The sequence below is a fragment of the Centroberyx gerrardi genome, chromosome 22 (assembly GCF_048128805.1).
Source record: "Centroberyx gerrardi isolate f3 chromosome 22, fCenGer3.hap1.cur.20231027, whole genome shotgun sequence".
NCBI classification, from domain to species: domain Eukaryota; kingdom Metazoa; phylum Chordata; class Actinopteri; order Beryciformes; family Berycidae; genus Centroberyx; species Centroberyx gerrardi.
In genome coordinates this window covers 6,895,813-6,922,867 of record NC_136018.1, presented here as the reverse complement: position 1 = coordinate 6,922,867, position 27,055 = coordinate 6,895,813, and the positions used below count along the sequence as shown (strand labels likewise).

Here is a 27,055-nt window from a genome sequence, read left to right as displayed (position 1 = left end):
GGAGATGGGTCCTTTTGTTTTAGAAATTACAGACTCAAAAATCACTATCAAAAAATAACACCACACATATGTCAACAGGCACTCATGCGACTAACTCAGTTTTGACAAAAAGGTCAGATAGAACCTTATAATACCAAGGTCACATTGTCTTTTTTTTAATTTTATATATAGCGCTATATACTATATATATATTGTTATTGTCTATTCTTATAGTCTTACTGTTTTTATTCATTTACTCTAATATGTATTATCTCTGCTTTTATTGTCCTGTGTACACAGGGCGCACATGCAAAAGAGAGTTGCTAACTCTCACTGGACCTCCCTGGTTAAAGGTTAATGAATGAATGAATGAATGAATGAAACAAGACACATGAACCCCTACCAGTTCACCAATCGTAAGTCACTCTGGATGAGAGAGTAAGCTAAATGCCAAAAGTGCGGTCATGCAAGAGCGTCTCACTGGAGAGACTGAGAGAAACAAGAAGCTTCCATTCACATACATTATCTTTCCAAAAGTAAAGATTATTCAACCGTTTAATGCACTATCATTCAGAAAAAATAGGCTTTTTTTTTGTTTCTTCTTCTTTCTTTTGTCAAACAAGTTATTAAAGGACTTGTACCACGGTTTTTGACATGTAATGTAGATTCTCTGCCATTTTAGACTTGATAGGAACCTCACCTGTTTGGATTTTTTTCATTATTAAGACATTTAGTAGAGTTTTTTTTTTTTTTTGTAGATTGTTGTCAGTTAACTCGTAAATCATAATGAGGTATATGTGTCATGTTTCCTCAATTTATCGTACTGGGTCTGAAGGGGAACCTTGGAGTGTAATTAGCATGGTATTTTCATCAAATCTGGTGATTTTCCTGGATTTTTAACATATTTTCAAATACATTAGAAGACTGTCGTACTAATAAATCAACCCAAAATGTCAACCTAACATCAAAATAATATAAAAAGAAAGACGGAAGAAACGGTGCGAGGTATTAACTCTAATCAAGGCAGGAATGGTATAAGACCCGTGTGTCAAGAACAATTGTATTGTCCTTGAAGAACAAATTCCTGTTTACAATAATGGCCCTGCGATTGCTCTGTTTGATTGTTTTGCTGCCCTTGATGGGTCAGCAACAAGCTCTGCTCTCAGTCATTCATTCATTCATGAGACACTTTCATCATAACAAAGTTGGTAAAACAAAGTGGAGGGGGGAAAATTGCCTTCTGGAAGTAATTAGCCATAATCATGCTGTTCTGTAACCATTGGTGGCATTAGCTTACCTTCGCTCTTAATCACCGTTTGTTTATAAACACCCAAGGGTCTTGAAAGTAAAATATAAGCAGTAGAATTACTTTTCTGAGGTGGGTTTATGTGTTTGTGCCAGTACAGTTAGCCTCGGTTTGAAGCTTTGGTTACATCTACCTACAATGCCACAAGCCCTTCAGCTGAGCATGGCAGAGTTTTGGTCAAAAGTGAAGGTTTGAGATATGAAAAACCTTATTTCTTTGATCACTAATCGGGATATGTAACGTTTTTTTTTTTCCAGCAACAGAACATGAGGGATTGAAATGGCTTGTGGGTTTTGGCAGAAACGGGTGCACCTTTGCTGACACTGACATTGCTACGAGTTACTAACAGGCAACCGATGCCAATATCAGAGAAAATATGAGAACACTGTGAACTGTGTGTGCTGTGCTTTGCCTTTGCATGTTCACTTGTCTGACAGGTCAGTTATATTACAACAATATATATATATCGCTATTTTTTTTTTTGTCCCAAATCGTCTATCCGTTTGTTTTACAGATATGTATCCAGTCTAAATCTAATTCTATTTTATTAGCACAGAGAAACCAGGTTGCTCATTACACTCACCTATTGATCATCTCATCCTGAGAGAAAGGAGATTAGCGGTCAACTTTCAACACCTCAATCAATAATCATCTCCCTAATTGGGTATTAGCAACAAGAAAGTGGACTCACCCGTCACATAAACAAGGAAAGAAAGCCTAAAATTATGCATTGCAAGACAGCCAGGTTGTGGCTGTTATTCATCCAAAGCTTACTCTCCTACCTTTAATTTCACATTAGGGTGTTATTCTTGTTAAGGATGTGGTGTTCTTGCTTCCTGTGAAATATCATAATCAAGAGCTTACTGAACAATGGTAGAAATCCCACGGGACAGAATCCCATGTTCATATTATTTTGCAGACTTTCTTCAGGCGGGTTTTATTTGTGCAGTACATGGGTCTGGAAGAATTTTGTCCACATTTCCTAGATATACTGACCAGATATGATCATAAAAATGAGAGTTAAAATGATTGCAGTAGGCATACAGTTAATTGTTATGACCCCCCAAATTAATGATCTAATTACAGTCACTGTTTTAACATGATATTAAAACAAAATTATTTAATTTTTTCATTTATCTCTGCTGCACAAGGTCAATAACACTCAAGCTGTGCCACTTAACACTGACTCAAAAACTACTGAAATGTCTTAGCATTCTTTTGGTGCACATGGCATTTATCTGTAATTGATTTGTCTCTCAGCAATTGTGAATGCCATACGCCATGAGCACATTCATGGCCTCTTTCTCTGAATTCTGTGCTTCCCATCTGGCTCCCCATCCAATCAGAAAAGATCCAAGGAGAGCACAGAGTTGCACAGCTTCACACACATCTCTATCTCGATAATTGAAACAAATGCCCATTTCAAAACATGACTGTCTGGCTAATTTACAGCCAATGGTATCCTAATGCATCTGGGAGGCAACAACTTTTCTCCATCAGTATATATCTTTCAGAATCACTAACAATCTAGCTGTACTCAAATCCAGTTTAAACAGAGAGGAGAACATAATGTAACAGATGAAGCTCTCTCAGTTCCTGAGAAGTTGACAAATCAACAGAAAACAACAGTCAGAATAAATCAGTTTTAATTGGAGCCTGGTCTCCTGAAATTTCGTGAAATGAGCACGATGTCTTAAAATGCAAATAACATGCTCTGTGCACGAATAGTGAGTGAATTCATTTGGAAGTTTTTCTTATTTAACCAGGACCAAAATCTTAACCGTAAACCCTCTTTGGAAAGCACCCCCTTTTCTGAAGAGAAGGCTGGAAATGACATACCCAAAATAAAGTGGTTACTGTGACTACAGGCATAATCTTGGTTTTTCCTGAAAGGTAAGCCTCAGGAGTTTGTTCTCCAAGTGTCAGTATTACTCTAACAGAGTAACACAGGCTCAAACACAGTGGAAATTGACATTTCTTTTCTTACCTAAAAGAAAAAACATCTGCCTGGGGCTGTGCCGGTTCAGCCGAGAAACTCAATGGAGCAACAGCCACAGGCCCGACCACATCCTGGTTCAAAGTTGATAACAATACCGCCAAAAATGAGAATTTGGCAGTGTTTGTTCTAGGGTAATGCAGAGGCGGATTTCCAAAAGGCCATTTGGAGACTCCAAAAGGACACTTTGTAACCAAATTTCTTTTTGGGTCTTTAGAGCTGTACAAGACTACATATTTTTGTATCTTTCAATAAAACCATGCCAAAATGTATTTATTTTTATTTTAGAATGTGTTTCTTGTCACCTCTCCTAACCTACGTTGTTTTACTTGCCTAAACATAACCATTAGCCAACCTTTTCACATGACAACAAAATAGCGAGTCCAAATTGTGCTGTTGTCACATAATCCACTTCTTGGTGGAGGAATGTAATCTTCACATAATTTATGTGCACAACACTCAATCTGTGTTTCAGAGATCCTTCTCATTTCACACTATTTCATGAGACTGTGTTGTTCAATTCGCCTAACTTTAACTCAAAGAAGAGTTCAAGTTTGTCTCTTATGGCTAAAACCAAGGTCCCGACCAGCCGCTGCAGGGGACCTTTAAAAGGACTAGCGGTCCATGCCTTGAGCTGGTGATGGCAGGGGAGCCGCAGCACCCCTTCCCCTCTACCGGTTCATCCGGCTCCCGAAGGACCGCTGGTAAACACTGCACATCAACCCCAAGGCCAATTAGCCTGCAAGATCAGCCTGGTGAGAGGCCTGCTGGAAGGGGAGGGGGACTTAATTCAAAGAGCAGACTCTGTGAGAGTTCAGCTATCCTAATCACTAAAAGAGCTCAGGTCCCACGGGTACGATTCAAGCTTTCAGGAAATGTAAGGGAGTTTTACTGTTTGCGAAAAAGCAGTGAAATAATACACCGTAGTGATTTATATAATCATGTGGTGTTATGATGAATAACAACCAGCAGGGTGGTATCTACTGAGACGTTGTTAGAGCATGACCCTGGAAGGCAGATCCACCCACAAACCGGGCTTGTGTCCACAAGACAACACACGTTTGGTTTATGCAATTGAGGCTATAATTTCATAAATCGAATTTCATGTTTAATTTACAGTGCATCACAACAATGGCTGCACCTCGTAAATTGCAATAGACTGGCAAGTTTGGGGAAGCGAGGTTAACAGGAGCGCATGTGAATCACAAAACTGTTAATTAGAATTTATAGAGATTGCACAGTATCCAAGCAACAGTGGCAGGGCTCAGAGTGAAATTAGCTTTTTGGTGGGGCACCATCCTGCTCCTGTTGGCTCTGCGGCTGACCTCTGCTCCGGGACGACCTTCTCCTGAACACTTACTGTGTACGCATGGGTTTTCACTGCCAGATACTGAGGCCATGATACCAGAGCAACATGCGTTGTGTGGGCGAAGTGTATGAACAACTTTACAAAATGTGACAACAGTGTTTTTTCATATCTGTTTTGCACACAATTATTTTATTATTATTTGTTTCTCAATATTATTACTTTTTTTTTTTACAAATTTCTACCAGGAGTACAAGAATACAAAATAAGTAAGTAGCATTGTTCAAGAAACTGCAGAACTTTGGATTTCAAAATATAAGTCCTTTGACAAATGCAATTTTCAATTTAATATGCTTATTTGGACTTTTAGAAATTAGATCAGGAAGCAGAACATGGCCGCAGGTAGAAAGTAAAAGCCACATCTAAGCTATTTTGTTGTAATTATATAGGCATACGACAGCGAGAAATGGGCACTATAGTCATTTAGACTAGAAATGACTCTACTGTCATGACAAAACAGTTAACAATAAGAATTTAAGTCCAATGATTTCATGTATTTTTGCTTATCACTGTATCCCATACACCATATACATGCATTGTTTCCCCATAAATAGGCAATTCAATTTCAGATATAAGTATTTAATAAGTTGAATACATAAGTGGCTTTGGGTGTTCACACACTATTATTTAGACACCTGAAGACTATATCCATAGTGAATTTTGGGGCTGGGGTGCTTCTATACGGCTCTCTCACTTTCTATATACAGTGTTACAAGTTAGGTGTCCAAATGTTTTGGTAGATGTCGATATAAACCGTTTTGGGCCGTTCTTCAAACATACACAAAAGCTGCTGAGAGAAATTTTTTTGATACCCTCCATGTTATCATTGTTGATTGTGGACTTTCTGTTCGACACAGGCCATAAACTTTCACAGACACAGGCAGCCTAACAAGACTTAAGCATGTCTGCTCCAAGACACGGTACCACTGGCTTCTCTCTGTCTTTTTGCTTCAGAAAATGAGAGGAGCTTTTCAGAAATGTGACTCTATAACAGTAGCCTGTGTGTCCCCAAGGATACCGAGCTAGCACGGTCTGCCAGTCTATCACACAGGAGCACACTGCTTTTGTGACAAACTGGCAGACTAACATCTTTTCATTCCTGTAGCTCCTCTGCGCTCTTCCTCTTCCCAGACAATCCTCACAATAACCTCGGTGGTGAGTGCATGGCTACACAGTGTTCCCCGTTGTTTTGTGTTGATTCAGTGCGGTGCACTGGTGGATATCAGTGTTCAAACACTCCACATTCATTAAAAAAAAAAAAAGTGTGTTGAATACGCAGCAGTGTTTTCTTGAACTGTCAAAGCTGCGCGAAAGGTCAGAATACAGATTTAATTACTTTTGTGTACGCCATGCATGTGTAGAGTACAATGCTGAATAACATCCGACACCCCCGCTACCCCCGAGATCATTTGCTCGCTGTAGAAACCTCATGCTTTGTCAAAGTTTGCCAGAAGACGGACTTACGAACAAGCCCTATTTAACAGGTGAGCAGCCTGGCCATCCCTAAATCCTTCAGAGACTGTATCCATTACAGGATCTATGAGAGGTAGGTAAGAGGCAGAGAGCATGAAGTGACTGCTTCACTGCACACCACACAACCTCTCTTTACACTCTAACTGGCAATTGTTAAATTCACACTGGTGTCAGTCTTCTCTCAGGTATTTCCTCGTGGACAAACCTCCCCTGCAGTCATAGATGTTTTGGAATGAAACAGCAATGTAATTCTGTAGTCCGATGTCGTTGCTTTCTCGTTTTTGCTTATTACACAATGTCCTTAAAGATTCATGAAGGGGCTTGCATTCAAACAAGCTTAATATCCATCCTGTTTCATACTACTAACAACACAGTGTGGCAGTGGGAAGTGAATCATAGTGCCCCAGTGACTTGGAAGTGCCCAGATATGCAAATGTGTGTGTTGGTGCAATAGATTATTCAAATGCATGGATGCCTTGCCTTTGGGGTTGCCCTTTTGTCAAGCCGTGGTCACTCCCCATGTGTAATAACCCCCTCGTGCTGTGTTTCCTCTTTGGGGCTGGGGGAGCGGTGACTGGTCTCAGACACACGGGTGACGCAAGGAGACGGCGTCTAGCCGGTGGCCTCGTACGCCACCCACACACACAAGCCGAGCCGATGGTTGACATTCTTTTTAGAATTTCACAAGATGTCTACGTCATTGCTTAGAAAAATGTGCAAACTCATTTTGGCATCATGGATGGATGTTCACATAAAATAAACATACTCTTTTATGTCATCAAGTGAAGTTTTGCAGCACGGTCGGTTTTTCAGTCTCGCGCAGAAGCCGCCAAAGACCGAGAGAATAGAAAGAAGAAAAGTACAAAGAAAGAAGAGGAGGAAGTAGTTTATGTAACAACGTGAGAGCCATGCTCCGACCCTGCAAATGCATCATCAAGTGGATGATTATTCCCTGGATGATTATTCGGAAGCATCTCAGGGCAACAGCTTCCTGTTTTGAGATTGGAGGATGGTGGAAATTTCGGGGGGGAAGGGAAGGTTAGATGTGGTTATTAACAATGTGGGATTTTGGGGTGAATTGCACCTTTAATTCCATTTAGAATTTACAACTTTCTTAAGTTCCCATCGATTAAAAGTGTCAAAGTGCAAGGCGAGACGGGCACATTTTGCATGGTTATTTGTCAAATTAGTGTCTAATAGGAAACCTTCCCCCACTGCAGTTTGATCCATCTGCCACCAGTCTAAGGCTGTAACTGCTAATTGCTAACGCCTACACAAGCAGCAGGCAGGCCTATTGATTCCTCATCCTCACATTTCAAACAACTTGAATGACACCGAGAAACCGGTGGAGACAGACCAACGCATTAGAGAGTAAGATACCGCTGTGGGAGAGTGATTTACTGTGACCATGTTGTACATACATGTATATACCGCTATCATCGCCCTTAAAACTCCTCAGACCGGAATACATTAAACGTCTGATGCTGTTCGCTATCTGGACAGGTGACGAGAGAGAACAGTATTGGTCGTCCGAGGAGGAGAGCAAAAGAGGTGTGACCGCTTGGAAAAGAAACACATCTTCAGCAGTAATTAAATCTCAGGTTTTAAAAAGCCAAGTGTGTGTTTAAGGGATCAATAATGATGGACAGACAAGACAAAGGAGACTGATCAAACTGCTCAGAAAATAGACCACTTAGGAAAGCAATTAATATGTCACAGAAATCTCAAAGGGACAAAAAAGCAGTTAATATAAATGTAAGGATGGCTCCGAGGGCTATTACTTAGGATTATCACCATTGATTTTGTCTATAGCTTGGTGTGAGTGTGATGGCGATATCCCTATTGATTTCATGTACACTTTGGGTAGGTTTTGATAGACACGATTCACACGCGCATCTCATAAAACTCCCAGTTCTAAATTTCATTACATTGTCTTGACCATTCATTCCTCACTCATTTCCTCAAGGAGGATTGCAAACATCGATCTGGTCCAGATAGGAAGCATAAGTTCAGCCGAACACACGCTCGGATGAAATGTGTTTCAACTTTTATATTAGCTTAATAGTGCATCAAAAACAACTGGGACTGGGAGCCCCAAGTCAATATGGCTGCTGGCCAGGACAAGCTAATTTCTTTGGCTTTGCCTCAAATGTTTTGCATAACATGACTCTAACTGACTGACATAAAAGTTGGAGGAAAAAAGCACAAGCAGATAGCTACAGAAATGGAAGTGAAGCCCAGCATGCTCAAGTTATGTATAATCCTTTGCAAATCACCAAAAGGGAACTGAACTGTACATGACTGGATGCACAGTGTTGTGCAGCATTTGTGCATCATGTGGAGCATTTGAAGCAACCAAGGGCCAGTAGTAATGATGATGGCTAATGATAACAAGCTCTAATTAATTGGTTCCCTCCTTTTCCCTTTTGATTATAGTGTTGTGGTTTACAATGGTTTTATATGCTACACCCAAAAGGATCTTCAGACTCAATCTCCCGCTGCTGCCTGCTTTGTTTTTGGCTCTACTGAACCAGAAAGGTGGACTCTTAGTGGATATCTGGGGGCTTTTCTGCTTGTGATGGTCTCTCTCTCTCTCTCTCTCTCTCTCTCTCTCTCTCTCTCTCTCTCTCTCTCTCTCTCTCATTTCATCTTCTCATTTCATTACTGTCGTCTTTCCATCTTCTTCCAGGTGTTCTTGTGCTCTGGCATCCTAATTGAGAGCTAATAAAACACTCAATTTACTGTAACTGTTATGAGCTTTCAATTACTTCCGATGTTGTTGTTCTTTTCATGCGAAATAATTCCCATTGAATAGTCAACGGTAGATTCTAGACACTGATTCAAAAGATCACAACACCTCGGCTAACACAAAGTAGCAAATACAACTCCAGTCACACAAATGTAACTACTATCTAGGTAGTATTTGCGCATAATACATTTTAATTACCATTTGTTCTGAAGTCCATTAAGTATGAAATACAGCATGAAGACTGTTCCCATAGTTTCAAGTAAGTATGCTAAATTGACTTTCTAGTACTTTCGTGTGATTGTCTGACCTTTCTGACATTTACTGTAGCCTACTGAGGCAAATACCACCCATCTGGTACTTCAGGCAAGTTCAAGCAAATGTTAAGAAATATTTGCAAGTACTATCTGACCCAAGTCTACTGCAATGCATAATTTCCCTCAGTTAAAAAAAAAAAAAAAAAAGCTTCTCTAGTGAATACACTGTGCTGTGGAATGGGGTCTTATCTGTGATCAAGAAAATTCATTTTGTCATTTGAAAGACACACAACATCTCTATCGCAGCATTATACACTTGATCTACACTACAGAGAGACACAGCAATGGCAGATGTATAGCAGCATAATTATAGAAGCAGTACTTCAAAAGCATCCATAGACAGCACACTCACACCGTAAGGATTAAAGGTACATAAAAAACAATGTGATAGCTGCAGTCTCTCTCTCTCTCTCTCTCTCTCTCTCTCTCTCTCTCTCTCTCTCTCTCTCTCTCTCTCTCTCTCTCTCTCTCTCGGGTGATATGCCTAAGGCTCTAGGGTAACTCACATGCCCTGCTTGTCTGACCCTGTCTGACCTCAGATGTACTGTTATTGCTGTTGATGTTGTTGCTGTTGTTGCTGCTGCTGCTGCTGCTGTTGTTGTTGTTGTTGCTGTCATTTTTACGGCTGCTGTTGCTGTTGTTGTTGTTGTTGTTGTTGCTGCTGCTGCTTTCATTATAGCTGCTGTTGTTTTTGTTGCTACTGTTGTTGCTATTGTTGATGCTGCTGTTACTGCTGCTGCAGTCATTGCTGCTGAGGTTGTTGCTGCTGCGGTTGTTGTTGCTGTTGTAGTTGTTGCTGCTGCTGCAGTTGTAGTTGTTGCTGCTGTTGTTGCTGCTGCAGTTGTTGCTGTGGTTGTAGTTGTTGCTGCTGCTGTTGTTGCTGTAGTTGTTGCTGCTGCAGTTGTAGTTGTTGCTACTGCTGTTGTTGCTGTAGTTGTTGCTGCTGCAGTTGTAGTTGTTGCTGCTGTTGTTGCTGCAGTTGTTGCTGTGGTTGTAGTTGTTGCTGCTGCTGTTGTTGCTGTAGTTGTTGCTGCTGCAGTTGTAGTTGTTGCTGCCGTTGTTGCTGCTGATGCAGTCTTTGCTGCTGTGGTTGTTTTTGCTGTTGCAGTTGTTGTTTCTGCAGTTGTTGCTGTTGCTGCAGTGGCTGTAGTTGTTGCTGCTGTTGTTATTGCTGCTACTGTTGTCGCTGCTGCTGCAGTTGTTCTTGTTGTTGCTGCTGCTATTGTGCTGTTGTTGTTATTGTTGCTGCTGTTTTTGTTGCTGCTGCTATTGTTGCTGTTATTGCTGCTGCTGTTGTGTTTGCTGTTGCTGTATTTTTTTTTTATTATTATTATTCTCACCTTGATCCTGCATTCCATTGTTTTTTTTGTTACTGATCTCAAAACCTTCATTCTCCATTGCCAAATATTTTTTTAACTTGTGTGCTGGCCAGTACTTAAATTACAGATCGATATAAAGTAGAACAGAGCAAAACAGAGGCTTGTCACTCAGTGCCTTCAAAAATGACCCCACCCTTCTCTTTCTCACTCCTCTCTAATCCTGAGGCTAGAAAAACAGTTTATAGAGAATAAAGGGACTATGTATGCTGTGTCATTAATCTCTAATGATTATGACTGCAACTAAGACTAAGTCCACAACGCTAATGAATAATAATTCAAACATTCATAAAAAAAACATACTGCAAGTTCACTGACCAAAGTAAATGAGAGCTTCTTGGAGATCACATCTGTATTGCTGATATATTACTGACCTCTAGTGGTAAGTGGTAATATCACTATAATAAATTATGTAAACAGCAATGATGCAAAATTTGGGGTCCTTCTCAGGCAAAACAGCAATGTTAACTGTCCCTAAGTAAATTATATGGCGCTTGACAAGACCCGTGTTTATAATGTGACTCCAGTATTGACTTCTCTCAGTGCTAAGGACTGCTGCCTCTAATGAGAGTAATCACGCTGGTGGAATTTCACCGCCATCAGATAATTACACATTAGACTCATATGAGACGGGAGGAGAAATAAATTAACTGATTGGATTCCCAGTCAAAATAACCATCACTTTTCAATTAGGTCTGCTTCTCTTGGAATCTATTGTGGTCATGGGGGTGTGGCGGAGTTGAAAATTGTGTCAGTAACTCAAGTAATAAGTAACACAAACATCTATATTGGTTTATATTTACATGCTGAATAATCCATGTATATTGTAGGATATAAGCACATACACACACACACAGGTATACATGCATGCATGCGCACTCACAGACAGACCAACACACACACACACACACTCCACTCATGCATGCATATGTGTGCACACATCAATCTCCAAATTAAGCCGGTGCACAAAAATGCATGCTAAGTGCAAAATTATTTAGACAAATGACAGAAGGGTAAATAAGAGTAAACCTTGAAGATGCTGTAATTGGTGATTGGGTTGAACTTATTTCCTTTGATTAAAATGTATTGCCAATGTGCTCTGGAAACGCATCTAGTATGCAAATTAAGGCAATCAATGGTGATTACTGCACAGTAACTTTATTCAGACAGCACTGTTATTTTCTTGTGTTCTGGTATAATGATTCATTTATGTCATGGGAATGGATTTTACAGGAAAACGTTCCAAGGCCACACTGTACACTGAAGACAATGGTGACATTCTGGCAGTTCAGAGTGGGATCTGTATCTGAACAGCAGCTGTTGTTGCACTGCATTGGATGCAGATTATACAAATATATGAACTGGTCTTGAACACTAAGAAACATATGAAACTGTGACAGTGAACAGATTCAGTGTAAACAGGTGTAAGCATTCATCTCATTTCTTCTGCCTCGGAGCATCATCCCTCTCCACTGTGAATACGTCGATTTCCTTGATGATCCGGTCAGCAATGGCCCTGTTGTTTGCTGAAACCATCCTTCTGGACATCAAATCAAACGGACCCCCTGAATTGTCAAACAAAGCTTTCATTATGAGGGGGTTTTACCTGTACACAGTCAACAGTATTTACAAAGAATGCTCCTGCTTGTAGCCACAATGTAATCACCTTCTCATTCATTTCTTTTAGTTGTAAACACTTCACAATCACAACCAGTGTTGTGTAATCAGGGTAATGTTGCCTAATCAGTTGATGCTCTGTTATTAGCGGAGAGTTTGAAGGCCTACGCACCATCGACATCCAGCAAAACTCCTCCAGCCTCTGTGACTATAACTGCACCGGCAGCAATGTCCCAGCAGTGGATCCCAATCTCAAAGAAGGCCTCCACCGCCCCGGATGCCACCAGACACATGTTGGTGGCAGCTGTCCCTGACCCACGGAGCCTGACAAGACAGACCGATGGAGCACAAATGAATACAAGTACACTACCAGTCAAAAGTTTGTACAAACCTGATTGAATGTTCTATGTTTTTCATTATCTTAAAGCCATTTTGATCTAAAGGCTTATGCTTAAATGCCTGAAATTTGTTTCTTAGACAAATATAAATAGTGAAGTTGATGCCTATGTATGAATTTCTTTCCAAAGCCTTTGCCTTTCCATCAAGGCAAAGGGCGGCTACTTTAAAGAATCTAAAATATAAGATAATTTTGCTTTGTTCAACACTTTTTTGGTCACTGCATAATTCCATTTGTGTTATTTCATAGTTTTGATGCCTTTACTATTATTCTAAAATGTGGAAAATAGTAAAAATAAAGAAAAATGCGTGTGTCCCAACTTTTGACTGGTAATAATTGGTATTATGTGCCTGCAAAAATATCTGTACAGTAATGAGTCCATGTATGCAAAGCAAGACGACTTACCCATGCACAGGGATGCAGAGGATCTTCTTCATGGTGGAGAAGATCTTGGTGACTTTTTCTTTGTCTCTGTCACATCCATGCTCAGAAATGATCATGGACTTATTGATATCTGCAACAACAGCATACCTATGTTGTAACTATTATGTATCATGACAGGTGGGACAGTGTACTTAACTGCAAAGGGACACACACACACACACCCACACCCACACACACCACAGTATCTCTGACTGTACCTGTCACATCAGACACCTGCAGTTTCTCTCCATTGCAGAAAGCTCCCTTTCCCTTCCTTCCCGTATACATCTTGTCTTCTAAGCAGCTGTACACCACACCGAACTCCAGCTGAAAACGCACACATCGTTCTTTGAGCAGCATCTCAAATGCGCACGTACGCAGCAGCATTGTATGGATCCGCTACTTTTATTAATTGTAAACCTCTCTCTTAGTTGATTTGACATACCTGCTTATTGACAGCAAAGCCAATAGACACTGCCACGAATGGGAACCTGTGAATGAGTACAGTAAGTCAGAGTAAAGGGGCATTAAGTAATCTATGATCTTTATTGACCTCTATTGGTGACCAGTAGGAATTGCAATATTGATATACCCTCCACCCCACAATGTGTCCATCAACAGCTATGTGCTTGTCGTGTCCTTTAGCAAGACAGTGAAAAGACACTGAGGTCTTACCCATGTACAAAGTTTGTGGTGCCATCCACTGGGTCTATGATCCATGTAGGATTGTCAGTAAAGACACAGGGCTGCCCAGCTGCTACTGACTCCTCCCCAATTAAACTGGAACATAAAAGAACCAAGTGACCAAGTGACAAACAGTAAGATATGATTGTGCCATTTGTGTGTGTGCGAGCGTATGTCTGACCAGTGTTCGGGGAATTTTTCTTTAACTGAGGAGATGATGATTTTCTCCACCCTCTGGTCGGTCTGAGTGACGAGGTCTACAGAGGAGCTCTTTGTCGTGATCTTTATTTCATTCTGCAGGGCAGTCCTAATCAACTGATCAAATGGAACATTATTGGTACATGCTGATTTCTCTTGACAAACATCTGCCTAAGATCTTGAGGTTAGGATAAGGCCTTCGACATTACAAAATAAAAATCATATTTCAACTGTCATGAAAGCCCTCGGGAAGTGTCAAGTCAAGTCTGTGTGCAAGTTTTGGCTTTGATTGTCTGTCCTAAGGCACGATGAATGCTGAGACTACTGAGATTAAATATATAATTTCAGATGGCTCAGACCTACCTCCCCAGCTTTATTCGCCACAGTAATAGCATGGTCAAATGCTTCCTGCCATTCGTCAGCCATTTTATTTTCTATGGGGTACTTGCTGATGAGAGCCTGTAAAAATAAAAGTGCAGCAATGAGGTGTAATCAGCCATTCATGAGAAATGCAATACAGTGCAACTTAAGATAATTAGTAAATGTGAAACAAAGAAATAAAACAAAGATTTTATTTGAACTAACTACATCGTTTGAACATAAGATGCAACATGCAACAGATGCATACACAGTAGGTTTGGTAAATTTCCATTGGCGTAAAGGTGTCACACTGTCCCTGAGGCCCACAAAACAATACTAAAAACTACATGCCTTGCGTGCCTCTCTTGGAACAGAATGGGTTACGTAACACTTCCCTTGCTGCTGGCATCTGTCTGTCCTGTGAGAGCATTGTTCCTGAGACACTAACATCACCACCAGCAGCCACAGGTTTTAGACTTTTAAAGCATTGCAGATGTGCTTTTATATGCTAGCTATGCTTTCCATAAGAAGCAGTAATGTTCATGTAGTCAGTCTGCGTTTTATTTTCTTGAGGCGGGAGTGTCATCTTAATCTATGATCGTGAGCCCACGGTCCAGTCAGTTTTAATTCTTTGACATTTACTCACTTCAAAGATTTTATCATGTTCATGCACATCACTCAAAGCTGAACTGGTTTCAAAAGTACAAACAGTACGCGTTTGCATCTGCAGAGAGGATGCCCTGCAGTTTGAGGAAAAGACCCCACCCCTCAAACCTGCTGAACCCTGTTATACTAGAACACATTGTATCAGTCAGTTCTGCATTACTGTACTTCATTTGCATTATCTCTTATCATATTTCGTATTGGTTTGTGAAGAATCCACCCAACTTTGAGCACCTTTAGACATGAGTTTAGCTACAATTTAAAAAAAAAAAAAAAAAAAGGACAATAACTGTCCACTGCGATGATTAGAACACACCTGCACACCATTTTTGCTGATACCTGATACCCATGCATTGCTGCAAATAAAGAAAATCTTACCTTGAAAAGTCGGGTGGGGCCGTCAGAGGTAGTTTCTAGATGCTACCTTCTTTTGTAAATGCTCAAGTAAGTTGCCCATTCGAGAGTAGCTGTAAAAAAGCTGGCATGAGACAGTGGGAAAAGTACTAGCACCGCCCTCACACATTTCCTCATAGCCAACCCAAGAAAAAAACATGCTGTCCTTGTAAAGGCAGACCTGCAACAACATGATGCTGAACTTAGTGACTGAAATCATGACCAGCTAGGTTTATGGAAAATTCTCAGTGGCTTCCTAATACTGTATTGTTCAGGACGATCTCACTGAATAATACAGGTGTCACTCAGCGAGACACACCCTGTAATGTATTTAATGCAACAGCACACATGACTTGTAATCACATTCTGCACAAAGCAGCATGGAAAATTCCAAACTCTTAGTTTCATGTCAGCTCATTCTATAATTAGACAGAAATTCTAATGACCTTTTTTGTATAAACCATACCACTTTAACAAGGATTTGCAATGGTAAAAGTCTTACATTTTAGACACTGCAAAAAATAAAGGATACATTGCAGTGCCTGGCTTAGTTTTAACATGGGATTTGGTACACTGGCATGACAAACACAGTTTCCGTCAGTTTCGTATTTCCTGACAGCTTCACAGTTATTGAGCTTTCACTTTATGTCCCTTTGTTACATTCCACTGCTGGAAAAGACTTTGAAAGGTCCCTTGGTGAGTCATTGTAGGTTTTGTGAGCATACATGCCCATTTCTTTCTGTCTGAGCATAGAAATGTATATACACATTCATAGATCTACACCTATATCTACATATCTCTATATGCATATCTATCATAACTATGCACTCCCCAGTAGTTATTGTTTGAGCAGGAATTCACATGCTGTAATCATATCCGACTATAAGGCATATTACTTCATCGCATTCTAAAGCCCTGTCTCTACACGAGAGAATCACTGCAAACAAGAGACACTGCAGGGCAGCAAGAGAGCATGACTTATAATAGTCCTTTAAAACTACCAAAAGCACAGCACCTTTGACACCCCCCCACCCCCAAAATTGCACTTTAAATTGTAGTGAACTCTCCCATTATCATGCTGCGTTTGACTACTGTCACAGACATGTGGGTGTGAAAAAGAGTATCCTCTAAATCATAAGTTATAAGAAATACCAACAGTTGAGTCATACCTTGCTGCAAGGTTTTCCTTATTTCGAAAACATTGCTGCATCTTAAAAAAAAAAGGTGCAATACAAAGACACAAGATACTGCAAGACAAATGTTCAATTATTGTAGTGAATATGTTCCACTAGAATTACAATGCTGTGTACTTCATTTTGTCATACAGGCATTCTCAGGGGCTTAGTTGAGATCAACAAAGTACAATGCAGGTCACAGTCTGGATAATTTATCCAAGAAGGTTTGGATGTGGAAAAATGTAGCAAACCAGTAGTCAAAGTATGAATAGACAACCTCAGGCATTCAGAGTGGACCAACAGACCTAAGTTTGATATTTAATCATAATTTAAATATCTATTACTGACTTGATGTGTTTTTGAAGCCTTGTTCTATTGTTTTCAGAGGAGGCTGTGAGCCAAATATGATGACAGTGTTGATGTATGTAGCTTATACTCATTAACCTCAAGTCTTTAAGTATCACCCCAAACTTGTGAAGGTTTAACAGTTACAATATTTAACCCTCGTGAAATACCAGTGACTGCCTTGTCTATCTTTTAATGGTATTTAGTAGTAACTGAAATGGCCGTGATGGTAAAAATGTCCCTTTTCAAGACATAGTATTACAGACAGATGTATTACCAAACTATACATCCGATTCTGCAATGAAATTACATTCTCCAGTACCCTCAAGTTTGGTAGAACAGTAGAAGCCAAAGTGTTGATAAAAAGCAGAAGTGGAATGTTTTTTTTTTTGTTGGGACTGGTTCAGACATGATGTTGATTATTGCCACACCTTGCATAACTCAAATCCATGTGTGTTGAAACGCCTTAAACCTGTCTTTACTGTCTGCTGTCACTGGCAAATATAAGACTGAAGTTCTGTTCAAACACGGCTTCTCATCGCCTTAGAACAAGATATTCAACTTATCATTACAGCCTCATCAAACAATGATGAAGTTCACACACAGCATTGTCAAAGCACTGTGTCCTTTCCCGGATCCACTAGAAATAGAAGCCATATTCAGTCTAAAGAGGCCACAGGGGGCTGAGGTTAGATCAAGGTTTCAGGATGCTTCTGAAATGGATGCCCCCTCCAAGTTTTTTCTTTAGTTTGGAAAAGAAGAATGGTCAGAACAGGATCATTCACTGCCTCCGCTCAGGTACAGGCCAGGAACTTACGCACCCTACTAACATAAGGGAAAGGCTGTAGAGTTTTATTCATACTCTACACCTGTGAGTATAGGGAGCATCCAGTAGTTGCTCGACCAAAGGCGGCTTGAGCCTCCATTGTCTCAAAACAAATTGCATAAGGCCCTGCAAGACATGGAGAAAAGCAGTGCACTGGGAATGGATAGGCTTCCTGTTGGCTTTTACAGGTCAGTTTGGGGCATCATGGGGGGGATTTGCTGAGTTTTCAACAAGAGTTTGACCGGAGAGTTGATACCATTGAGCAGCAGGAGGGCAGTCTTCACCCTGTTGCACAAAAAGCCATATCTACTGGAGATCAAAAACTGGAGGCCTGTGTCCCTGCTGTGCACTGAATACAAGAAGCTATCTCAAATGTTGGTAAACAGGTTGAAGGAACTGATGGGGCAAATCATACACATAGATCAGGCCTGCCGTGTTCCTGGCAGGTCCTTTATGAATAACATATCCTTGATTTGGGATGTTTTGGACATCTCTAGGTTGTTTGCTTTTGACACTGGTCTCATCTCAGTAGACCAAAAAAAAGCATTTGAACAAACTGAACATGAGTATTTATGAACATTTATCTCAAAGCTTTTGGTTTCAGCCCTGAATTCACTGCTATTTTCAAGAAGCACTATGCAGACATTGAAGTTCTGCTGAAGGCGAATAGTGCACCCTTCCAGGTGTGTAGGGACATAAGGCCGGGTTGTTTCCTGTCTGCAATACTTTACAGTCTTGCCATCAAGCCCCTTTGAGCTGTATAAAAGCAAAACTGGAAGAGGTGACATTCTCACACGGGCTTACCTTTGTCCTCTTCACACCCAGGCTGATGCGGACAAACTGTGAAATTTCTTGACTATTTGGAGTTACTTCTTCAGGTCAATTGGGATAAGAGCTCTGCTCTCCAGCTGGAGGTTTGGGGTGGGAGAGTTCCTTCACTTCCAGGCCTTAGTTGGACTCAGAGAAGCTCCAGGTACCTGGGTGTTTACTTACGGGATGAGGACCACATGCGAAGGAAGTGGGAGGGAGTGTTAGAGATGGCCTAGTGGCATTGGAAAAGGCTGCAGTACCCCACGCTGTATGGGGGGCACACACTCATTGTCAATACTTTGATAGCTTCAGCACCACGTCTCCAGTTTGAAGTTTTAGATCCAACATTAAGATATATTATATTATTTAATTTTTATGGGGCAGGTATCACTGGGTACCATAAACCTTTTTCAGTCTAAGGAGGAGGGTGGGCAGGATTTAGTACATCTGGCCAGTAGAGAGGCAGGCTACCGTTTCCATTTTTCGCAGGTGTTTCTCTACGGCACAGGGGAAGGAAATTGGAGGGCAGTGACATGGTTCATATTGCACCAATTTTTCCTGACGGAAAGCTGCAAGGTGTCTGTTAATAACCTGCCACCATTCTACAGGGGTCTGCTTAGTGTATGGAGCCTCAGGAGAGAACAGAGACTGGCACCTTCAGCCTATCTGTATTGGCTGCTAGAGGAGCCCCTGATGAATGGTGCACAGCTGGATGTCACATCAACACTTCCAGGTCTGTCAGAGACTTTCAAGCGAGCAATCGTCACCACACTGGGAGGGCTGCTACAACTGGCAGGACCTGCTTTACAAGTGGTGGAGGCAGCGGGGGTGAGGTCAATGAGATTCGTTGTGCAGCTGTTGGTGATGTACAGGTGGGCCTTGACAGAGGAGGACTTGGCTTTGCTGCGTGGCCATCAGCAGGCTGACTCCAGAGATGCTTTCTCAGAATTGGTGATTATACCGGACATCCGTGTTACAGACAACAATGGGCCGTTGAGTTCTCTGGGGGGTGATGGAATGTATGAGGCTAGAATCTGCTAAAGAGGTGCTTTACAAGGCATTTGTCTTGAAGAAACACAAAATACAGACACGATACTCCACAGAGAGCAAAACCTTTTCAGACAGCACAACAGCCTGGGGGGCACTCTACTACACTCCATGTGCATTATCTCCTGGGGGCACCACCACTGACTAAGTGGACAGGGGACATGCAATGGAGATTTTTACATGGTGTAATAGCTGTGAATGCTTTTATCCCTGTGCTGAATCACAACACTAGCAGTCAGTATGTTTTTTTGTCCACTCAGAGACGGTTTTCCACTGTTTTATGTTGTGTCAGAGGCTAAGGCCTGTTTTCTGCTTATTTGATGCTCTGTTTATTGCCAAGGGGGAGGTTTTTTCCGTGTATGTTCTTATTTTATGGACATCATTACAAGGAAAGAAATGTCAGTTGATTAACTTTCTCCAAGGTCTTGTTAGAGCTAGAATAAAAGTGTATTTTGCCTTCTGCAAAGCAATGAGATATCCTCATGTTTGAGAAGATATTTTGTTTTGTCACAGGGGAGGGGTTGCATTTTGTGTTAGGCTGAAACGGCAGCAGATGGGAGGTGGCTCACACATTGTTTTTTTTGCTCTTTGTTCTTTGTTTCCCTTTTATTTTTTCTCGGCTTTTGTTTTGGTGTGTATGTTTTTTTATCTGGTCTTCAGCTTATTGATTCGTATGTATGACTGTGTATGACTCCTTTATTAAGTCATGTTAGCTCTCAAATTACTATGTCAACAATCTCTCTGCTGACATTTGATACTGGTGTTTTGGTATCTTCCGTTGTTCAAGTGCACGTTGATACATGCTTTTGTCTCTCAATAGCTTTAATGACAAGGAATTTGTCCATCTGGAGCAAGTTAAAAGAGGCTAGCCGCGAGCATGAGATATTTACAGTATATGCCACTGATTTTTTATTTGCTGCCTTTTTACATCCCTACTAAAAACAAACCTCATAAAACACAAACACATGAACTTTTCTAAACAGTGTCAATGAAATACCACACATGGTGATAGAAAAGCAGTTAGTTATAGGGTACAGACTTTAACAGTAAATTCAAATAATATATTAAACATACTTCATAATAAAGCACCAAGCTCCTGTATGAAAAACATGATTATTGGTCAAAATCTAAACACTGTTATACTAACCTTACTTCAATACTGCTGTACTGAAGCAATGTGGTCTGTAATATAAAGTGCGATGCGTTGAGAGTCAAGTGCATTTTCAATGATCTCTTGATGTTTGTTCCCTCAGACGCTGCAGTCATTACCTCCACTGTATTCTTTAATGCAAAATGTATTGAACCACAGTGATCAAATTCCTTGATCATATCCTGGCTGCACTATCCAAATAAATACAAACAAAGAATAAAAATAAAGAATAAAATATCAGTGCCCTTGAGCGGCTAAGTGAAGAAGTACAACAATGAATGAAGTGAGAAAAAGTAGGCTAAAAGCGTTACCACTGAAGGTTTTCACAAATCCACTGAGGTGTTTTTCAGAGGTAAGTACATTGTCCTGGTTCTTAAGGCAAAGATAGAATCATGACCTGGTAAAAATCAAACAGCCAAGTGTGTGTTCCTGTGTGTGCATGTGTGTGTAGGTGGTGGAGACGGGGGGGGAGGTATACTAGCCCTCTGTGTCGTCCCTTCCGCACGGGAACTCTGTTATCTCCTTGGCGATGCGTTCTGCTATCGCTCTGCTGCTGGCGATGATCAGCCTCCGAGACATCAGATCAAAGGGTCCTCCTGGTTTAACAAAAAAACAAACCTAACACTGAGCAGGTACATCACTGTGTCTTGCTTTGAACATAAAACAAAATTGTAATTAGCGTGATCACTACGACCGAAAGAACTCACAATTCTTTATTATTTCTTTATGTTTGCCAAGGTCAAGCATGATGTGGCTAAGAGACTGTAGTATTTTCACTTGGTCCTTGATGAACTGCATGTCTGAAATTTCTGTGGTAGTATCCTTTATAGGTCAGCTGATGGCCGTAAGTTAGCACCCCTGCTGCGGTTATTTTTCAGTGCTGTTGCACTGGAAGATTGATTTTTCTATTTCATATTTCTCTACAATTCAAATTGCTTGTGGAAGCGTTTCGCAAGCAAGTAGAGTATTAATTTCAAGTTTGCTTGTTTCCTGACAAAGTAAATCATGTCACTTTACAACATTGTTTGATTTAGGTTTTGCATATTGTTTGTTCAGCTTTTTCATTTCAAGTGGGCTTAATGCTTTGTTGAGGTTGTAACATTACCGTAGTAGACCTTGCTAAGTGTATGTTAGCAGTAGTGATAGTTGTAAGGTGTAGTAGTGAGCTACTATTGCTAATTTAATTTTATTACATTATTTGCCTAAACGCCCACAGCTGGCAAGTATGCAACTTGTGTTGAGCTAGTTTTCAGCTGTTAAAGGTTCTAAGCGTTTTTTTTTTTTTAAACATCAAAATATCATTGCTACATACAGTGACACCACAGAATAAGTACTGTTACTGTAAGACTGTGGTTGAGACAGACTGGTAGCCTCTGTCTCATGCCAGTGGTATTATTACTTCTTGTGTTTCTCAAAATCAAGACGGTATTTCTCATAAACCCCGTTACTTCCTGTTGCAAAGAGGATGTTGCCACTTGTCCCCCTGTCCGTCCCTGGCAGCGCTTCATATGCATTGTTTTGACAGCAAGAAGGATAAGAGCCAGTAAAAATAAGAATTATTAAATAATAATAATAATAGATAATTAACAAACAATAATAGCTTTTAATCTTTAGCTCTGTTTGCAGCTCTGTTCCTATTTTGATCTGTAAAGCAATGTCCCTTTGTGCTGTAAAGCAATCCATCAGCTTTCCTGCAAAATCACATCCAGTGGCACACAATGTAAAATGTAGCGTGGGCGCTAGTAGAGGTGGCAAATTTTCTCGCCATTAGTTTGTTGTTCACGTTTGTTGTTCACGGTGATTATATCGACGGTGGCATCTCAAAATGGATGTGGTAACGATTTATTGTTGAGTGGTCTTTGAAAAGTTCACTTTGTCTCAGTGACTCGCCTGAAATGTCCATAATAACTCCTCCAGCTTCAGTGATGATTGCTGCCCCTCCAGCCATGTCCCAGCAGTGGATGCCCATGTGGTAGTAAGCATCAGCCCCTCCGCACGCCACCAGACACATGTTCACCGCTGCACTGCCTGGGGATCGGATACTGTGGATGGAGATTGGAGGTTTGCTGTGAATTCTAATATGTGTTACACTGTTCGCCTTCCAGATGGTTTACTTAACAAGCTCTGTTTACAGTGTGTGTGTTTGTGCTTGTGTGTGTGTTTCTTTACCCATGTACAGGGATGGCGAGGATGGTGTTGATGTTGCCCATCATTATTTTGAAGTGCTCGGGATCTTTCTTGAAGCCCATTTCTGTCAGTACCAGGGACTTGGTAATATCTAAGAAGGAAATGAGAGAAAAAATATCACTCAACAAATCACACCCTGGTCACGCTGTTGTGGGAAATACAGTTATTTAATCAAAACACAGAATCTCACTGTGTGATGTATAACTATTCCCTCTAAAGTAACACTCAGTCACTCTGCAAGCTCTGAGCTGTTACTGTTATTGGACAAGCTGGCAAGATGAAAGTCTTGCTGTGTAATCATGGATAATGCTTCCACCTGGTGGATTTGTTTCCAACTGCAACACCAAAGCCTGATGAGATTGTCAATATGAACAGGGAACCTTCTTGTCCGGACACTTTGATAGGGACTCCGTTGCAGAATGCTCCCTTCCCTTTCCGTGCTGTATACATCTTGTCCTCAATGCAGCTGTAGACAATGCCAAACTCTATCTGAGACCAAGATACAGCACAGGAAGACACGGTTGATTTATGTGGTGTGGGAGGATGGCCAAGAATAAAACAGCAGCAATACATCAGGAGGTGTAACAGTTACAACAGCAAAACCACTATTCATCAGCCATTCTAACAATATATATTTTTGATATGCGTAATACTGTTTGCTTATTGGTACAGTAATTATGTTCATGTTGATTTCAATTAAAAGGTTAAATTGTCATTGACACATGCAATGTGGAGGAACAAAAATTAATAATTGAATCACAAACAAAAAATCTACCTCTTTCTTCACAGTGAAGCCAATTGATACAGACACAAAAGGGAACCTGGAACAAAAAAAATGCATAAAGCAGTAATTTAGAGAACTGAGGATTTGAGTGCAGAGGAATCAATTTCTATTATCAGTTCAGTTTCATCTAGGTAGGCTAATTATCCTTGACAGAGAGGTCATTCTAAGACAGAAGCTAATTAAAAGATAAAAATAGAGTTAAGGAGCTACAAAACTAAAACAAATTTTGCACAGTATTAAGATTTCAATGGTTCATACAGTAGTTATGATATAGGAGGCTTTGAAATGCCAAGCTAAAGCAGTACCTGTGAACAAAGTTGGTAGTCCCATCGATAGGATCAATGATCCATGTAGGATTGTCACTTAGGATACTGGGGGCGCCTGCTGCCACCGATTCCTCCCCTATGAAGCTTCAAAAAGCACACAAGCCATACACAATTCTGTGATCTCAACTGTAAAATTAATGTATGGCACTATTGCCCTTGATATTGCCTATCTGCTGTACATTCACTGTTCCACTACAGTCTGTTATGTGATGTAAATATCAGAGTGATTTTTTCACATACACAGAAATAGTTTCCACTTGCCTGGCTGAGTGGCAATAAAAGGAACTTGAACGTGCACATATGCCCACATAGCGAAGGACCCTCCAGGCTGCAGACTACATAGCTGTCTAAGCTAAAGCAAAGTGAAATGAGACGACTAAAGTCAAGGGTTGAATGAAACATATAAGCTTGCTAAGTCTACTGAGTTCAAGAACATTACATGAAAGACCATTGAAAATTAAATAGCTAGCAAACTTTGGGTAAAAATCTGCTAGTAAAATATTCTTCAATGAATATCCTATGATCAAGCAGCACAAACAACATGTCTCCTGTGATTTGCTAGTGATGAGGCACAATACCTGTGTGCGGGGTACTTCTCCTTGATTGAGGATATAATGAGCTGTTCCACCTTCTGGTCTGTCTCGGTCACCAGGTCCACCGGAGAGCTCTTCTGCATGATGGCAATGTCCTTCTGGAGCGCCTCGCGGATCATCTGGCAGAAACACCACAATGACAAACTCAGCAAGGGGATTTCTCTGGATGACTGACTACATCTGCTACTTCAATTATCCTAACACGTTTTGTGTTGTGATAGCACATGGTTGGCCAAGCCTTGTCACAGATGACAAGCTGTCTATCTTCCAAACACATGTCTTTCTTATCTTTACAATGTTTATTACGCGTTTTTAACTGATCATGGATATCACGTTTTCATCATATCAAGTCACACATGGACTAACGCTTTCAAATGTACTATGATAGCACTGTGATACAGAAAAATACATACCGTAGGCTAACCAAAGTGAAATAGCTTAAGTAGTGCAATGTTTCAACCCAAAATAGCACTTTACCAGGCCACAGAATGATATAACTATGATGGCACTTCCTCACCTTCCCAGCCTGCTTGGTGACCTCCACACAGTGGTCCATGCACTCTTGCCAAGGATCAGTCATGTTGATGTTGATATGGGAAGGGATGTAGAAATGTCCACAGATGCACAGACCTACGGGACCCTGTTATGAAGAAGCAACATGTACACTTACACGTTACACGTTACAGGCTAGCGACTGGCACATTTACAGTGGCATTCCTCTACCGTTGCAATAAGTTACAATCAAAACCAGCGAGCTATCTGGCTGGAGAAGCAAACAGATAACTGGCAAGCAAACTAGCAAGCTAACGATGTTGCTAAGGATGTTGCTGTCAATCCAATAGAACCTAATAGAGCGTTAGCTAGCTGTTGCCTCTCCTAGTTAGCTCTTAAGGAAGAAAGCAGAAATAAACGAGCGTTATGTTTAGTAAGGAATACAACAACCAAAATAAAACAAAATGGCTTGCTAACTAGCTATGCCATGACTCTTAACTTACTTTGGTGTGTGCTGCTAAGACAGTTTTATTTTTCTCTTTCCAGATTCACAATGTAGCCCTGCTAACTATACCCACTCACTCCTTCTGTCAAGAGTCTTGACTTCCACACAGATTGGGGGTGGGACTAACCGTAACTCCCACTCTCATTGGTCAATCAATACCACTGAGTGTAAAAAGCGCCGCTCTCATTGGCTACAGCAAAGTAAACTCCCCCTTTTAGGAAACTCAGAAATCACTGTAGGAAGAAAGGAGAATCTTTTGCCGAGCATGATAGACTGTAAACAAAAAGAGACAGACCTAGGCTCTTCAAGGAATGGTAAAGCTAATGTAACAGTATCCACAAAGTCTATAAATGCAGTCATAAAATAATAGGTAATCATAAACTTCACCTTCACTCAAAGTAATTTTTTTTCTCTGATGCAGCAGGAGAGCCAGCACCAAGGGATGACTTCTCTAAGTGTGAGTTTTTCTCCTTTTATTTTATGGAAAATCATAATCATTGGGCTTATAAATATGCAGGTATAAGCTAAAGTAATACATGCATATCAAAACTGTAGCATATGCCAAGATGATTAGGCCTGCTAACATTATATATTTGCTTACAAGGTGTACATGAAAGTCTATTCACTCTACCTCAGTGTCTTTATATACTTTTTACCTTCCATCAGACTGGCAAGATCTCACTCTGGATCCAAACACAGCCTATCCTGAGCTCAGCCTCTCTGAAGACTGCACTGAAGCCATGTATGTTGAATGCCCTCGCTCGCTCCCCGACCACCCGGACAGATTTGACTACTGGGAGGAGATGCTGTGCAGAGAGGGCCTGTCTGGGTGCTGTTACTGGGAGGTGCAATGGAGCGGGCAGCAGGTGTGTATAGCAGTGTCGTACAAAGAGATAGGCAGGAAAGGCCGGGGCGACAACACTCGCCTTGGACTGAATCAGCTGTCCTGGAGTTTGGACTGCTCTGAATATGGTTTCACTTTCTGGCACAACAACCAACACACTGCTTTACCAGCCCCTCCTGCTTCAAGGATAGGAGTGTATCTGGATCACGAAGCAGGAACTCTGTCATTTTACAGCGTCTCAGACTCGATTAATCTCATCCACAGAGTGCAAACCACGTTCACGCAGCCTCTTTATCCAGGCTTTGAGTTTTATAATTATGGAGACCGTGTTAAACTTTGTCATCTGAAAGATCTGAAGTCATAAATGGTTAATGACTGTACTGCGTTTCTGTCTGCTCTGTAATAATTCACGGTTCCACAGCTACCCGTCCCATGGAGAAGGATAAAAAATCAAATAAAAAACTCTACTTGAAGATTTGTGATTTTGTGTAGAAACCTTGACTGTTCTGAAAGAAGATGCAAGCAAACCTGTTGGTTTATCATGAGTGTGTCAACCAAGTCAAATTCCAAGTCAAAAAACATCTTGAAAGGAATGAATGTGCAAATATTTTAGGGTAAATTTGAGATAAGTTAAACAAATTTTCTTTCTTTCTCTCAAATTTTCTTAAATGTTCAGT

General features: G+C 40.8%; 2 protein-coding genes across 2 annotated transcripts; both read right to left on the bottom strand.

Moving 5' to 3' along the window:
* Positions 1-11,698: 11,698 nt before the first annotated feature.
* On the bottom strand, positions 11,699-15,409 carry LOC139924103 (inositol monophosphatase 1-like). The gene is made up of 9 exons (XM_071915036.2): positions 15,280-15,409; positions 14,242-14,337; positions 13,862-13,995; positions 13,672-13,776; positions 13,442-13,487; positions 13,215-13,323; positions 12,979-13,087; positions 12,349-12,500; positions 11,699-12,124 (listed from the first exon to the last, which is right to left on the bottom strand). The coding sequence occupies exons 2-9, from the start codon at positions 14,302-14,304 to the stop codon at positions 11,997-11,999; spliced, it is 846 nt and encodes a 281-aa protein (XP_071771137.1). The 5' UTR covers positions 14,305-14,337; positions 15,280-15,409; the 3' UTR covers positions 11,699-11,996.
* A 5,380-nt stretch (positions 15,410-20,789) lies between these two features.
* Positions 20,790-25,634, bottom strand: LOC139924108 (inositol monophosphatase 1-like). Its single transcript, XM_071915043.2, has 9 exons — positions 25,533-25,634; positions 25,055-25,177; positions 24,523-24,656; positions 23,924-24,028; positions 23,610-23,655; positions 23,215-23,323; positions 22,817-22,925; positions 22,538-22,689; positions 20,790-21,243 (listed from the first exon to the last, which is right to left on the bottom strand). Exons 2-9 carry the CDS (start codon positions 25,115-25,117, stop codon positions 21,125-21,127), a joined length of 837 nt encoding a protein of 278 aa, XP_071771144.2. The 5' UTR covers positions 25,118-25,177; positions 25,533-25,634; the 3' UTR covers positions 20,790-21,124.
* Between the last annotated feature and the right edge of the window lie 1,421 nt (positions 25,635-27,055).

Coding starts and splice junctions, on each gene's coding strand:
- LOC139924103 (XM_071915036.2), bottom strand. CDS start 14,304: ATGGCTGACGAATGGCAGGAAGCATTTGACCATGCTATTACTGTGGCG. Junction 13,488..13,671: donor ACCACAAACTTTGTACATGG/GTAAGACCTCAG, acceptor ACTCATTCACAG/GTTCCCATTCGTGGCAGTGT. Junction 12,125..12,348: donor AGTTTTGCTGGATGTCGATG/GTGCGTAGGCCT, acceptor TTGACAATTCAG/GGGGTCCGTTTGATTTGATG.
- LOC139924108 (XM_071915043.2), bottom strand. CDS start 25,117: ATGACTGATCCTTGGCAAGAGTGCATGGACCACTGTGTGGAGGTCACC. Junction 23,656..23,923: donor ACTACCAACTTTGTTCACAG/GTACTGCTTTAG, acceptor TTTTTGTTCCAG/GTTCCCTTTTGTGTCTGTAT. Junction 23,324..23,609: donor GCTTCACTGTGAAGAAAGAG/GTAGATTTTTTG, acceptor TCTTGGTCTCAG/ATAGAGTTTGGCATTGTCTA.